The sequence below is a fragment of the Ascaphus truei genome, chromosome 1 (assembly GCF_040206685.1).
Source record: "Ascaphus truei isolate aAscTru1 chromosome 1, aAscTru1.hap1, whole genome shotgun sequence".
Classification (NCBI taxonomy): Eukaryota; Metazoa; Chordata; class Amphibia; order Anura; family Ascaphidae; genus Ascaphus; species Ascaphus truei.
The window spans coordinates 399,518,644-399,533,604 of record NC_134483.1 but is presented as its reverse complement, the minus strand read 5'-3'; the positions used below and the strand labels follow the sequence as shown (position 1 = coordinate 399,533,604).

Sequence of the window (14,961 nt, the reverse complement as noted above, 5' to 3'; positions counted from 1 at the left end):
CAGCTGTTGTCTGCAAAATAACCATTTGTCATCATTAGTAGGAAACCACAGGGTTGTATTCAGTGATACATTATGGAATGGATGGGAAATCTTAACCCATTTAAGGTGCACTCACTCTTGCTCATAGTTAAGGAAAAACAGCATTACATATTGTATATTCATGGGAGAATTTACATTCAAAACAGTTCCAGGCAATACAGGAATTTACAGCCATATTTTAAATGGCTGACCCTATAAATCTTTACTTTTATGTTTTGGTGTCACTGGTTCTGTTGCATTTATTTTAAGTAACAATCCTTAAGAGAGGAAAGCAATAGATTTTGGAATGATTGACAGCCCTACCATTCGAAAGTGTTCAGGTAAATGTACTTGTTTTCATTAAAATATTTGCAGATTAAAAAAAAAAACTTGTACGTGTACTGTAGATGCAACTCAACAAACCCACTATTGTTCAGCAATAGAACCATAATGAATTAATTGGTCAATTACAATGTTTTGTATCCTTTAACCTGTAGTTAATTTATGAGGAAGGCCCAAAACATAGCAATAAAATACAATTTATTGCTATTTGTGCTTCCCTGTATAAAGAGGGAAGCCCAGACCTGTGGGAGGAAGGGTGGCTTGACTGTCATGCCAAGGCCCTGCCCCCACCCATAATATACTGGGTGGTTGGTACTAGTGGCTCACCCTTAATGGTGTATAGGGTATTGGAAGTGTCGTTGTACTGGAGGTGGGGGCTGTGCACGCCTAGGCCTGTTACCTGGTTTAAGAGTATGTTTGCAGGGTGCTGTTTGTTTGGTGGTAGTGGTGTTGTTGTCAACGTTTGGTTTAGTAACCTGTTGTACTTTTTTAAAGCTGCTGCGGATTTGTCCTTTTTGTAGTTTTGGTGTTTTTCGTGGGGGTTACTTGTTGGGGCTATTTGCAGGGGGTGGAAACAGGCGGGGAAGGCTCCAGGGTCACAGAATGGTTACTTGTAAAAGGTAAGACATTCTGTCTTTTGGGGGTTATTCAGTAAACTGAATTCAATGAGAATATCTTTGCAAATAATTTTAATGAGAAACCCCTTTTTGTGCTTTCCTATAAGTCAATAATAAGGATTTGTAAAGATTTATTTTTCTTCTATTTATGGACAATTCCAATACGTTGATCTCTGAAGTGCATCTGTCGTACGTACAAGCCATAAAGATATTTCAATTGGGGTTTAATGTATAGTTTTGTTATTTAAATAAAAAAACATAAGATATTTTTTAACATAGTTATAGAGTGAACACATCCTTTAGTGTTGGAGGGGACTTTATATTAATATTAAGGATGGACAGCATCCCGGGTTAAAAATCTAAAGTTTCCAATAAAGGTAAAAATTTGAGCCAAAATTTGAGGCTTGTCCTCTGATCCATTTTTGATATTGGCTCTTTTTTTTTTTTTATAAACTGGGCACATTTTTGACTTCACAAATGAAAAAACACAATGGGGCCTATGCAGAGAGCAGCGCTATTTCGAAATTCGCCATTTTTTGGAGAAAATCGCGCAGAAAACAGCAGAAAATGGCGAGTTCCGAAAAACGCGCCAATTTTTCTTTTCTATTTGTAAAACTCGCCTCGCGGCTGGCGAGAACCTCAATCTCGCCAGTTTTAAAAATATCCTAATGCAGAGAGCCGCGAACGGCATCTAGCGGCTGTTCGCGCCAATAAAATGGCGCGATTGTCTCCTTTTTGCCTCGCCAGAAAAAATTGGCAAGAAGCTGCCGCTCGCGGCCATTGCAATGGGAAAAAAAAGGCGCGAATTTGTTTTTACACGTTTCTGAAGCGCGCATCTCGCCAATTTAAACTCGCCACACGCATCCATGTTAAACATAGCAGAATTCGCACTTTTCTGCATATGGAGAATAAAACTCTCCAAAAAAGCTACTTTTTACTAAATTCGCCATTTTTAAAATTCGCTGCTCTCTGCATAGGCCCCAATAACTTTTAGCAACATTTTTGAAATTCAAGATAGTATGCCCAAATGTAGAAAAAAAAAACAACATGCTTTTCATTTTTGTCCCAAGCCAATTGTGTTTCAGCAAATGCAAAATAAGAACACCATGGTTTATCCATATTATTTTATATTGTGCTTACAATGTGCAAATTCAGTTTTCCTACCATTTAATGTGGAAAAGAATGATTGACACAATGTATATATTGCAAAAGTGACACTGATCCAGTTGTAAACAGGTTTCAGCTGGCATAAAGCATTATAACTATGAAATATGCTCCAGTGTATGAAACTGTATTAACAAGTGTCACCCAGATACACAGCTCCTAAAGGATGTTGACAACATAAAAATGAAATGATGTTCTGCCGTTTACATCTCTTTTAATACATTTTAACCTAACAACGGTACAGTAAGTCTATTGTTTTGCTTTTTGTGGTTGAGAACAATGCCACATGTTTATTGATCTTTAAGGATAGAAATGAATGTCCCATCTCTGCAGGAGTAGCCTGTCACACATTTCAGGCTGGTCACGCAGTGCCGTGGATAATACTAAGCCTACAATGCAGCTCTGTTGTTTTTGATGTATCTAAGCCAACATTGGCCAGTAGAATGAGTCATGTTGGTTTTACATGTAGCCCCTGCTATGCATGAAAAATTACCTGCAGGTGACTACCTTTCCATGGTTTGGCAATGTTCTTGAAGCGTGCAAATGTAGTTACAGCTTAGGAAACTAATTGTACAGGAATCTATTCTCCTTAGATGTTTTGATTTTCCCTAAATATAATTCCAGCTCAATGTTGCATATTAAAGAAAGCTAAATGTTCACTGAGCTTATCACATTGTATTCTATTTTATTGGGCTAAAAGTGCATTTCATAATGTACAGATGCAGCGACCGTTGTATAAGGGCTGTAGCAACTGCAGATACTATACCTAGTTTGTTCTTTAATAGTTCTAGCCCATTCATGAATATAGGCTCTGGGTTAGTTTATTAACAATAGCTCACTCAACTAAGTGGCGTCTTTCCTATGTCAGCAGCTTATTCATTACTGACTAATAAGCAAGGCTATACCACAGAGCTGTTTTGTTAACATTAGCTATTTCAAGCAACATTGTTAAACATTGCTACCTTCGTTGGAAAGCGGTTAGAGTTATTAGGAGTTCCTTCTAAGTTATATTATCACTGTGTATGTACAGTAACCAGCAACGATTTGCACCACTCATTGTTCAGTTAAGGACTCCTTCAGCTATAGGTACAGACTTGCACCTGTCATACCGCAGAGCTATTTTTGTTACCATCAGCTATTTCAAGCAACATTGTTACATATTGTTACCTAAGCTGGGAAGCCGTTAGAGTTACTAAGAGTTCCTTCTAAGTATTATTATCACTATGTGTGTATTCAGCAACGATTTGCACCACCCATTGCTCAGTTAAGGAGTCCTTTTAGCTATAGTTACAGACTTGCACTATGCTTTCACAAGCACACAGCTGTTAATCACACACATGTGGCTTATACCCTGTAATTGCATTACTCTCCAATTAAGTGTGGTTTAGTTTACCTTACAGTAACGTCTGTCAATAATATCTTACACTCTATCCCTACCCTGGGACACCAACTACTAAGGGATCACTGTATCACAGATTCTCTTAGGTGTTAATGTATTTAACACAGTACAATTTATCTTTGATTCTCCTAAGTGTTAATTGATTTAATAAAGCTCAATTAACCTTTTTTTAACTGACTACTGGTCCAGGGTGTTACACTCCACTCGACATAGGATGAATTGTGTGTGTTCACTGTGTGTCTATTTTATACCACCTTTATTTTAATATTTATGACCATTACAATTATATTTTTAATCTTGACATAAATCATTCAGTCCGGGAGTTCGAGTGCTACCAGTTTAACCTACCCATCAGCTCTCCTCCTTTGTCCTAACTATAGTAATTACAAGCTGAAGCGGGGCTTCCTCATTGTGTTGCCCTTAGTGAATTGAAGGCCTTGACTGTTTAACACTATTTCCAGCCACACAAAATGAATAAACTATAACTTACCATACCTGTAAACTATTATTCATTTTTAGAAAGAATATGTAATACACACGTTGAATACAAATACTGTACATACTGAATATAATACATACAAATGGGAGAGTAAGTGCAGACATAAAATGGTTAACGTTCAATTACATTTAATATGAGGCTAACATTTAAACAGGTTATTTTCAGTACCATACTTACCTGTACTACACTTACTGTACTTAACTTACTGCAGTACAGTACCTTACTACATGCCGGTGGCATTCCCTTTACACTCTAAAAGAATGGGCAAAACGCTGCTAATATAGTTAATGTAGATGTTGCATTTTTTTACAGTCAGTATGTCTCTCCAGAAACTCTGTATTCCTTTTACTAATTCCTCCTTGTTGATGGTTTCACAACCTTTCTTATATGATCCTTCAGTGCATGCCACACCACACCTGTTCTATGGAGTTCAAATCTGGTGATATGGGAGGAGGAAAAAATGGTGAATTAGTTGAAAAGATCAAAATAGTTTAAAACAAACAATCAGAAACAGTTACTGTACACTGGAGAACTTACTCTGGTGGTGTCTTAACCCAATTGATCCCGCTCGCAAGAATATACGCATAGAGGCGGTATGTTTAGGGTCATTGTCCCTGAAAAAACGGTGAACAACAGATGGGAAATCATGCCTAATGTATTTAACAATACGGGTGACAATTTGCTCTATAAAATACTTTATCCATGATTCCTGGACCAAGAGAAGAAAAAATTATGAAAATATGGAACATTAGGGTACAGAAAACACTACAGTAATACAGTGCATAAGGCTACAGCATGTCACTTTGCATTAAGTTACCAAATATGAGTATGCATCCTGGTCCACGTCTAGAGATCACACCCCACACATGCATCTTCAGTGGGTGCTTGGGCCGCGGCTTCAGGATATGCGTTTTTTTGCGGAATGCAAAAGTGGCAAATCTCTCAAGAGCTACAGTTGTCTCGTCAGAAAAGATAACATCCTGAAAAGTCTCGCCACTTTCGATCCATGCCCATGCTTCGTCCACGCTTTTTATCTTGTTGGCCTCCCTTATCATGGGATACACTCTGTAATGACAAGGAAGAATTGTACAGGTTCAGTAAAACCACACTTTTACTACAGTAGTGTACAACACTTTACCTGTACTGTCTTACAGGTATACCACACTGCACTATGGCACAGTAATTACAGTATAAACCCAGTTCTTCCACTCTGTTTTGTCACTCTGTATACTATTGCATTATACTCTACTTTATTACAGTAAGACACTTACTGTACTTGACATCCATATTTCCATCCCTATTGGCGTCTCATCACCCTGATGCTGGTCTCAGATGCTGTGATATTGTGACTGTTCTCTAGAACCATCTTGACTGTTGCTGCACAGCGCTCATCATTAGCCTCGCTGATTTCATCCACCAGACGCTTCGCCGTCCTACAGTTGAAAAGAAAAGAGAACAATTTGTTAGGCCCAAAAATAATTCAAAACAAATACTTGAAATTTATTTAAAATTATACTTCTCAAATTAGTACAGTAATTTTTTGGCGCTAAAAGAATTGCAAAGAAAACAAGTAAACAAAAATATATTTTGATATGCAAGAAGCTTTTAGAGTAATAAGACCAGCAAGAGAAAAAAATAAATTTTATATTTTCTTTTAAAATGAGTACAGCCATTTGTTTTACTCTTAAAGAATTGCAAAGAAAAGAAGTAAACAAAAACCATGCTTTTTGATATGCAAGAAACTTTTAGAGTAATACATTTATTGCAGAAAGAAAACAAAAATACTCTGTTACTTGAGCACTCCGCTTTACACTTTTAGTCTGACCATGGCATGATAGCAGAGAGTTCTTTGTGCTAAATTGACGCCCAAATTAAATAACCAGTAAACACTGTACAATTCCCTGTCCTCTCTTGTACATATCTTGTATTCTCATGCTGAGATCATTTGAAATAACTTTCCTTGGCATTGCTGCTTTAGAAAATAAATCAAGCACAGAGGAATATATATTCGATGTATATCCAATGTGCATTGAATCATCAGAAGTGATAGTGTATTTATAATGGACCTCAACAGGTAAAGTATACGCCCACTTTTAACACCTGCATCTCGTGTTCACGCCCACCAAAAAATTCTGCCAGGGACAGTGCATTAAAGGTGACACAAATTGAATAGCCTCCCACACGCTGATCTATTGTCCAGATACAGTATTGTGCATTCTTCCACCTGCTTCCATGTATCAACCCCGATTCTACGGACGCAGGAACCTGCATTCTTCAGCTGTGCCGACCACGAGAAAGCGAAAGGCGGAAGCTGTTTCCAAGCCAAAGACAACCCCACAAATCCTCTTTGGTGCAGACATCTCTCCCAGCATTACTGCCAGGTAAGACACAGTGCTAAAATCCATACATGCCATGTCCCTTACCCCCAAACTTCCAAAAACCTAATATAAACCTCTAGTCCTACTGTAAATTGTTGTACCCCATGCCATGCATTCTTTGTCTCCATCAACAACCCCAAAAAGCAGAAGATACTGTATAATAATGGACTGTACTGGTGTCATAGTTTAATAATTTTTTTTCATGTGTAGTCACAATGTAGTCAGAATGTTCTGTTCCCCATGTCATGCCCTTTCTCCCCAAACCCCCCAAAAATCAAGATTTGATAATATAGAATATTGTCTCTTTCTTTATAGACCCAGATGTCCAAGAAGCACCAGCCATTGCGAAGAAGAAAAAGACAAGATTGTACATTTGTAAGAATAGGCGACGTTGTATTTTTGTGTTATTATTTTTCCCTTTATTATTCTGTACAAATAAAAATGTTCATTCTTTAAATATAATTTTTGGTGTGTTCATGTTTTTACTCTTTAGAAACTTACAGTAGTACAGTACATAAAGTACTAAATATACTGTATATAAATATCTCGTTGACATAAACATCTTGCAAATAAGGTGCATTTACTGTTTTGATACACTTACAATAGTGTAGCACTATACTGTACATACTGTAATGTAAAAATCTTGAAATTAAGTTGCTTTTAGTGCTTAAATAAACTTACAGTAGTACTCTGAATAAAGTACTTATGTCATTTAAATATATTGTATCTAAATATATCTTTGACATACACTATAAATCTTTAAAATATTTTGCATTTATTGTTTACATACACTTACAGTAGCACTATGCATACTGTAATGTAAAGTTCTAAAGGCATTTAAATATATAAAAATGTCTCATTGATATACTGTACAGGATACAGTGTGTACAGTATACTATATAAATATACAAAATAAAGTTGTTTTTACTATTTAGATACACTAACAGCAGTACTGTACTACTGTACAGCAGATATCTAGCGACTCCGTGAGGAAATGCACTGTATTTTACTGTACAGTAATTTAATTCTGAACTAGGTTACAAAATTACACGCATGCGCAGAAAGGTGATGACGCATATGCGTTTCAACAAGATTCCATTTTGACATGCACGCATGCGTGGAATATAAATTTTACATTCGAATGAAGAGGCGACGTATTTCTGTATTATTAATTTTAACTTTATTATCCTGTACAAATAAAACATTTAATTCGTTAAAAATACTTTTTGTTGTGTCTGTGTGCATATTTTTAATCTTCAAATTACAATTACACACACTTGAAGTACTGTACAGGAATAAAAGACAGGTTGCATTGCAATTATATTTAAGATAACTCGCGATCGCCCACTTGAGTTTCTCGACGGTATTGCAGACAACACTAAAAGGACATTTTCTTTACTCGATCAAAACACTAGTAAACTTGCATCTTAACGCGTGAAAAATTCAAGAAATCACGCACCAAGACCGGGTGTACCAAGGAATTCAACTCGCGAAATGATCGGATAACGGCCGATGCATCTGTAGCTACATTTCAAAGTAATTTTTCAGAATTAAAACCTGTTTTTTTATTGATGGCATCCCATTTGCAGAATTCTTTCTCCTAACATTTATTGAGCAATTTTATAGCACAGATGCTCCTAAAGGCTAACACATGAGCTTCTGCCAATATATCATTTTCACTTTGATAATAGCTTGGACTGCCTTTCAGTCATCTTACATTATATAAAATGATAAAATTGCAGGTCACTTAAAGCTATTTAAGTATTAGCATTCAGGTTTAATATACTGATTTAGCATTTAAACATTAGTGTTTTCTGCTAAATATGAATTAAATGTCTGTGTAATTTCCCAAGGTAAGTAGGCAAAGGTAAAAAGAGTATGAGAGTATATTGAATAGGTTTATTGGATAGAATTGTCATGTATGAGTGAAATGCGTGTGGATTACAAATGCCCCAGTAATGTCACACTTCTTGCGGACAGGAAAATAACCTATGACCCACAAATCAATAAAACAATCCAAGATGTGGATAGCCAGAAACTATAAATTACAGAAGGTCTCGCTTATTGCTAAATTGGCAGATGCTCTGTCTTTATGGAGCGTTAAGGATGGGTTGTGAGAAGAACAAGATGTTTGATGCAGCATCAAGCACAATTGTATCTTATAGGGTTGTAGTTTTTTTTAAAATATAAGAAACTGCAATAGATTCTCACTTTATCCCCACAAGACTACAAAGACAAATTGATCATTTTTGTTTTCAAATTAATTAGTGTTTACTGTAAGAATTACTTTAACATTTTAAACACCTGGGATATATGTTTTCCTAAAGGCTGACAATGCATCCCAGATGCACGCCCTTCAAAGAAAGTGTTGCAAATAATACAGGTAATTGTCCTGTAGGAATAATGACTGACAACTAGGCATCTGAAGATATATTAATATAGGAAAATGGATACGCAGGCGGAAAGGCATTGTAAGGTGGAGAGAGCTAAGAGAATGGAGGAAAGGAGGTGAAATACTTTGATTATCAGAAATGTGAAAACCTTTCAAGATGATAGCACCTGATGGGTGAAAAAAATATAGAAAATAATTACAATAAGTTGCTATCAGGTAAATGGTATGGTACAATGGTTAGTTATGGGCCATGGTCCGTTCTCATCTGCTTTGGCCTTAACGCAAATCTTGATTTTATTCCTATCTTTATCCACCAGCAGTTATTTCAATGATGATCTCATTTAAATGCAAATTACTAAACAGAATGTGGCTTTATTATGGTAATAATCTGTCAATATCAAGGAAGCAAGAAACCAATATCAAGGAAGCAAGAGTGTGACTATATATTATATATATATATATATATATATATATATATATATATATATATATATATATATATATATATATATATAAAATATATTTTATATATGTATAATATACATTTTATATATAGTCACACTCTTTTTTGTCTGTCACCTTCTCTTATAGAGAGTGAGCTCAGACTCAGACTCAGAGCTCAGACTGCCACACAGAAGTGTTTTATACATTTGCTGATTGGGGTAAATATATATTAAATATTGAAAAGCTTATATTGCTGTGTAAGGCTGGGGCCATAGAGGGGTGAGGAGTTCCGAGCTGCGCTGACGCTGAGGCTCGCCTGCAAGTCCATGGAATCACGCAGAGAGCCGGGGGGAGGTGGTTGGAGGCGGGGCAGTGACGTCGCTGGGCCAATCGCCCGTGACGCACTGACGTCAACGTCACAGCGCCGTGACGTTGACGCTGCTTCAGGCTGATGTTTTCAGCCGACAGCGCGCTGAAAAACAGCTTGGCTGTCGGCTGTAAATTCCAAAGCCTCAGCACGCCTGCGGACGGTCGCGTGAGCCCCCTCTCAAGGCATCCTCATTGAGGATGCAGGGGCTCGGCGCTGAGCGTCCACACGGCTCAGCGCGGCCTGTCCTTCTATGGACTCGGCCTTAGGCTTTGTCCATGCTGCCAAAGACCGTGCAGGGATGTGTGCACGTGGTGCGATCACAATGCCTTAAGGCAATGATTGCACGCACGACAGCAGGGGGTCATGCGGTGCACGAGAAATCAGTTTAATCTGATTCCTTGGCGCGACAGGCAAGGTCACTTGCGCAGTTTGCCCAAATGAGTACGAACTGGCTCCGTGACGTCATAGACATGGCCCCTATAGCGCATCTACCTTGGCCACAATAGTCCGCGTGTCTTCAGCATGGACGCAGCCTAAAAGCTGTAGAAGAGTGGTTCCCAACCTTTTGTTGGTCAAGGAACCCTATGAAATTCTGAGGAACCCCAACATGCTCTCAGCGAGTTTGAGATCACATGCATTGTACATTCTTCTGTATTTGGTACAATTTTAAAATTACCTTAAAATTACAGGGAGTCCGTTATGGATGCCACGGGAACCCAAGGGTTTTTAGAAACCCTGGTTGAAAAACACTGCTGTAGAGGAAGGAAAACGAGGAAAACTACATATGTATCAATAACAGAAAACCAGAAATGTGCTGTTTGAATGCCCTTAAAATTTAAAGCATGTGAATTGGAGAAGTGCTATAAAAACTAAAGCCTGACCTAATAAACTACCGGCTGTCATAAAACCTGACATTAGACTAGAAGTACAGTAGGGTCGGGAGATGTTATTGGTTATCACAAGAAGCAAAGAACAGGCCAATAAGAGCTGTATCCAATGTACGCATCTTTGCGGAAAAACTGATGCAAAACTGCACTCATCATATCTGTAAAACATTTTTTACATATTGGGCCATATTCAATATACCCTTAAAACACTGCTTTGAGTTTAAAAAATAAATTAGAATATTCTGCCCCTGAAAAAGTGTGACACTTCGGCAAGTTTAGTAAAATAAAAATCATCTGCAAACATTGTAAGGGGAACTAGCAGTTAAGAATGAGCATAAAAAGGACAAAAATACAGAGAAAATGGGCCTTCATTTATTTATTCTTTTAACAATTTTTGCTCATTTCTAACTTCACAATCCATGATGCCAAGTGTATATTAAATTGTAATATTATACCTGACATATTTGACAATGAAAGACTTAAAATATTAACCACTTAATCCCAGCAAGGTCCCTAATTGTTGGTGACTATGTCTTGGAGATTTTGCCTGTTGTATATGCATATTTTATTGCTGTAGCTATTTTGATTTTTGTTGTTGTGTGTGCTGAGAGAACTACTTGTTTTCTTAAAAAATATTTTGACATAAGGGAATTCTTCCCCCCGACTCCCCTCCGTGCTGCACCTCTACCTTTTGGCTTTCTGTATAATTTTACATCCACAGAGTACTGTCCAAGCATATCTATTTTTAGCCTACTTCTAAGCAATGAAGATTCATACACAGATTCATGTTTCCTTGGTGTTAAAGAAAATACGTAAATGACTGAGCTTCTAAATTGAGCCACCTGTTGGTGGCCCTTGATAACTGGCCACCCATGATCTAGAGTGTTCATTTACAGGAGATCACAAATCCAAAAGGACTAAAACAGAGTAAAAATAGTCTAAAAGAAGGCTGTTTAACATCTAACTCCCAGATTTCTCAATCTCCGTTTGGGTGAACGCAACTGAACAGGCGTTATCTTCTATTCAAGTCAATCGGCGTTAACACCCATTTGGATGTGTTAGCCCGTAATAGAGCCTGATGAATCTGGCAATAAGTATTTACAACCCACAAGAAAGGAAGTGATAGGGGGATGGCAGAATGTTCAAGTCAGATCAAGTATGTAAGTAAGCACAAATGTAAACCGTGTTTTGCAGAGTGGCCAAGCATTGGGATTGGGAATGCATAGTCTTCCTAACAACTATTTTCATACCTACCTCTGCTTGCACAAATAGTGTTACTGACATTGTTTCATTCACCAAAAAAATATAACCATTACTGTCTGCAAACTAGATTGATCAATGGATCCTTGACATTTAACTGTATGTATGATTATATGGAGATGTAGCAGCCGATAGTACATCGATTAATGCGAGTCAACACACAATACAATGTGCTGATTAGCACCTGTGTTATCTCCTTAACTATTGTTTTCAATAGCAATACTAATTAATAACTCATCAGCTTTAATGCAACGTATTGCGTTCATTTGTGCAATGACATCTGCATTTGTTTATGTGCTTATGATAAATTAAACAGAAATCACAGGAAACTGTGTGTGTGTGTGTGTGTGTGTGTGTGTGTGTGTGTGTGTGTGTGTGTGTGTGTGTGTGTGTGTGTGTGTGTGTGTGTGTGTGTGTGTGTGTGTGTGTGTGTGTATGTATATGTATGTATGTATATATATATATATATATATATATATATATGTGTGTGTGTGTGTGTGTATATATATATATATATATATATATATATATATATATATATATATATAGTTGTGTGGTTTTTTTTAAGTTGGTAAGAAAATAACTATATATTTACGATGCATTTGTGGTCTCTGTGTTGTTTGCAGTGAGCAAACTGCAGAGGATCTTGCAAGAGTTCCAGTTAACTCCACTAGCAACATCTTGAACAGACTTTTGGTCAGTTACGATCCAAGGATACGACCAAACTTCAAAGGTTTGTGCATTTGTGGTCTTGATTTTATTATTGTTTTTCTAACATCTTTGAATGTGACTGTACAGAATAAAAACACAATGACCCATTGCACCTCCCATTTACAGGAATAAGCACATACAGTAAATTAACAACAACAAAAACAAACCTAAGCAGAAAAGTGACTCATTAAAAATTTGCCGCACATCTTCCAAACATTCCGTGTTATTAAATGACAAGGAGTGAACTAGTTGAAACATTCAGAGAAAATACCTGTTTCTGGATGGGATTTTTAGAAGCCGTGTTACTGGATTATAATTAATCTACCTACAGTACCTTGCTGCTAGCTCCAGAATTTGCAGCAGGTGATAACCTATGATGTGGGTTAGAAAGCTTTATCAGGAATATCTCTGCTTTGTTAATGTACTCATGCCATTGTGTGGGCTGTGATCCCTCTGACAATAACTTGCTAATGCAGAAGTATGTTGCTGTGGCAACCATTTTTAGCAGAGCGTTAAAGAAAATATTCTTTTAAAGGATACTCCTTTCAATGTATCTTTGCATAATGTTAGTATCAATATATGTGTGCTGCCATCTTATCGCCAGATTTTTCCCCCTATTTGAGGTACAATAATGTGCTTGTAATTATATGGCCTCTCTTCATCTAATTTACACTTTTACGTTATGTACAATCATATTTTACCTGTCAACTAACCCCAGGTCATTAGGATTGTGTGATAATGTTCCAGGCCTCGTTTTGTATTCTCATTTGCTTATCTATTAGCAACAGTAGTATAATAGAAAGGAAATATATGGTGTGGTAGTTCTAGATCAGTGATTTCCAACCAGGGTTCTGCCGAGCAGTCCCAGGGGTTACGCCTAGCCGCCCACCCTCACTGTGTGGCCCGTGAAGGCTTTCCTGGCTCTCCCCCTCCCTCCCTCCATCCCCAGATCTCCCCTTCCCTCCCAGAGCCCACTCTCAGGACTGCAGGAGCGCACTCTAGCAGTACGGCACTTCCGGTGCCTGCAGAGCGAGCGCGTGCGCACAGTCCTGTCTGCTCTTAGGTCGCCGCCGCCTCCTTCCTGCCTTCGCCGCCGCCTCCTGCCCGCCTTCTGCATTCTTTTAGGCCTTTTCCATTTAAATTAATATGCAATTCATTATGTTAAGAGCATACTATACATCTTAGCATTTCAATGCTGCATAGAGAGCAAAATGTACATTTGTCCTTGTTTGCAGGTGTCACAGAAGACTAGACAACTTATACAGGGATCACAGCACAAGGCAGAGTAAGGGGTGAAATAAACGGGTTTATTCTAGCAAAATCCAATAGGGAATGGTACAAGTAATAAACACAGGTAAAACACACAATAAATGTTGTAAAACACATAAAATAGCCAGATTCAGCACTTGCAGGGTTAACTGGGGTCTCCTAACTCACTAGGTGCTTGGCGTGACATAAGCCCACTTACCCAAGTCATCTCCCGCGAACTTTTCCATTCTTCGGTGTCTTATAGTTACAGGTAGTCTCCGATCACTGTGACTATCCACAAGCAACATCATACTGCCTGGAAGTCGGGAGCTGCCATACATTTGTAGATTTCCCCCTGCCATTCAAATGCATGGATATATGGCGCTCGACCAATGACATTGCAGTGCACAGGGCAAATTACAGAAGATGGGGCGTAGTTACAGGTCTGGATATTTGCCGATCGTGACGTCAGGTCAAGCAGGAGATACGGATCAGCCAATTAGAGAAGCGCCAATGGTCGCCATTACCAGGCGAGATAATCCCAGCTGGAATTCCACTAGGGCGGATTGAATGGCACCGATTTTGCAGTAAATAAAATGACTCCGCTTCTGGTCCGTGTGAAAAATTATTTGGTTAGAACCTTCCCTGAACTGTGTCCTTTCCTCATGACCCTCCCAAGTCCTGGAAAACTGGCCAGAAATTGGAGCCTATGTGCCCTTTTATAAGTGGGTTACCCCAAGCCCAGGGAAACCAATTGTCCATCAGGGGGGCATGGCTCTCAGGGAGAATGGGGTCACTGATCTGGCCCCTATATCCAGCTTGGTGCTGCTGCTGCAGCACCACATGTAATTAAGCATAACATACACATACTTTCAAAATGCAATAAAGTTTTACAATGTCACATGGTTTTGGGATATACATTTACAGGCAATCCCAGTGCCTCACAATAGCCCTTGGGACACAGGCATGATGAATGGGACAGCAAGACTGGGCTTAACCTTTACTTTTACCATCCTGCTGTCTGTTTTGTCATACCTCCCCCTTTAAGACGAGACCTCTGGGTTAGCAACCCCAATGGGTTGGTCCCCTGCATTGAGGCCAGTCATAGGTTGGCGAACTGTACTGGGCTCCTACCAACAGAAACCGTTGGTGTGGCTGTGCTCACTGCCCTTCTTATGCTGAGCTGTAAAGTGCTAAGCTCTGGCGCAGCAACTTACTGTTCTCTCGGAGAC

General features: G+C 38.4%; 1 protein-coding gene across 4 annotated transcripts in view; it reads left to right on the top strand.

The window, feature by feature from the left end:
* The window catches only part of GLRB (glycine receptor beta), a 123,940-nt gene that overhangs the window by 46,993 nt on the left and 61,986 nt on the right, over positions 1-14,961 (top strand). For 3 of the 4 annotated variants that reach the window (XR_012803612.1, XM_075612632.1, XM_075612613.1), the window contains one exon: positions 12,397-12,503. The exons of the other annotated variant lie outside the window; for it this stretch is intronic. Coding sequence is in view for 1 of the 3 variants with exons in the window: in XM_075612613.1 (XP_075468728.1) it covers positions 12,397-12,503 (107 nt within the window). In the remaining 2 variants the exon portion in view is untranslated. The remainder of the gene's footprint in view (positions 1-12,396; positions 12,504-14,961) is intronic. 4 annotated transcript variants of the gene reach the window in all.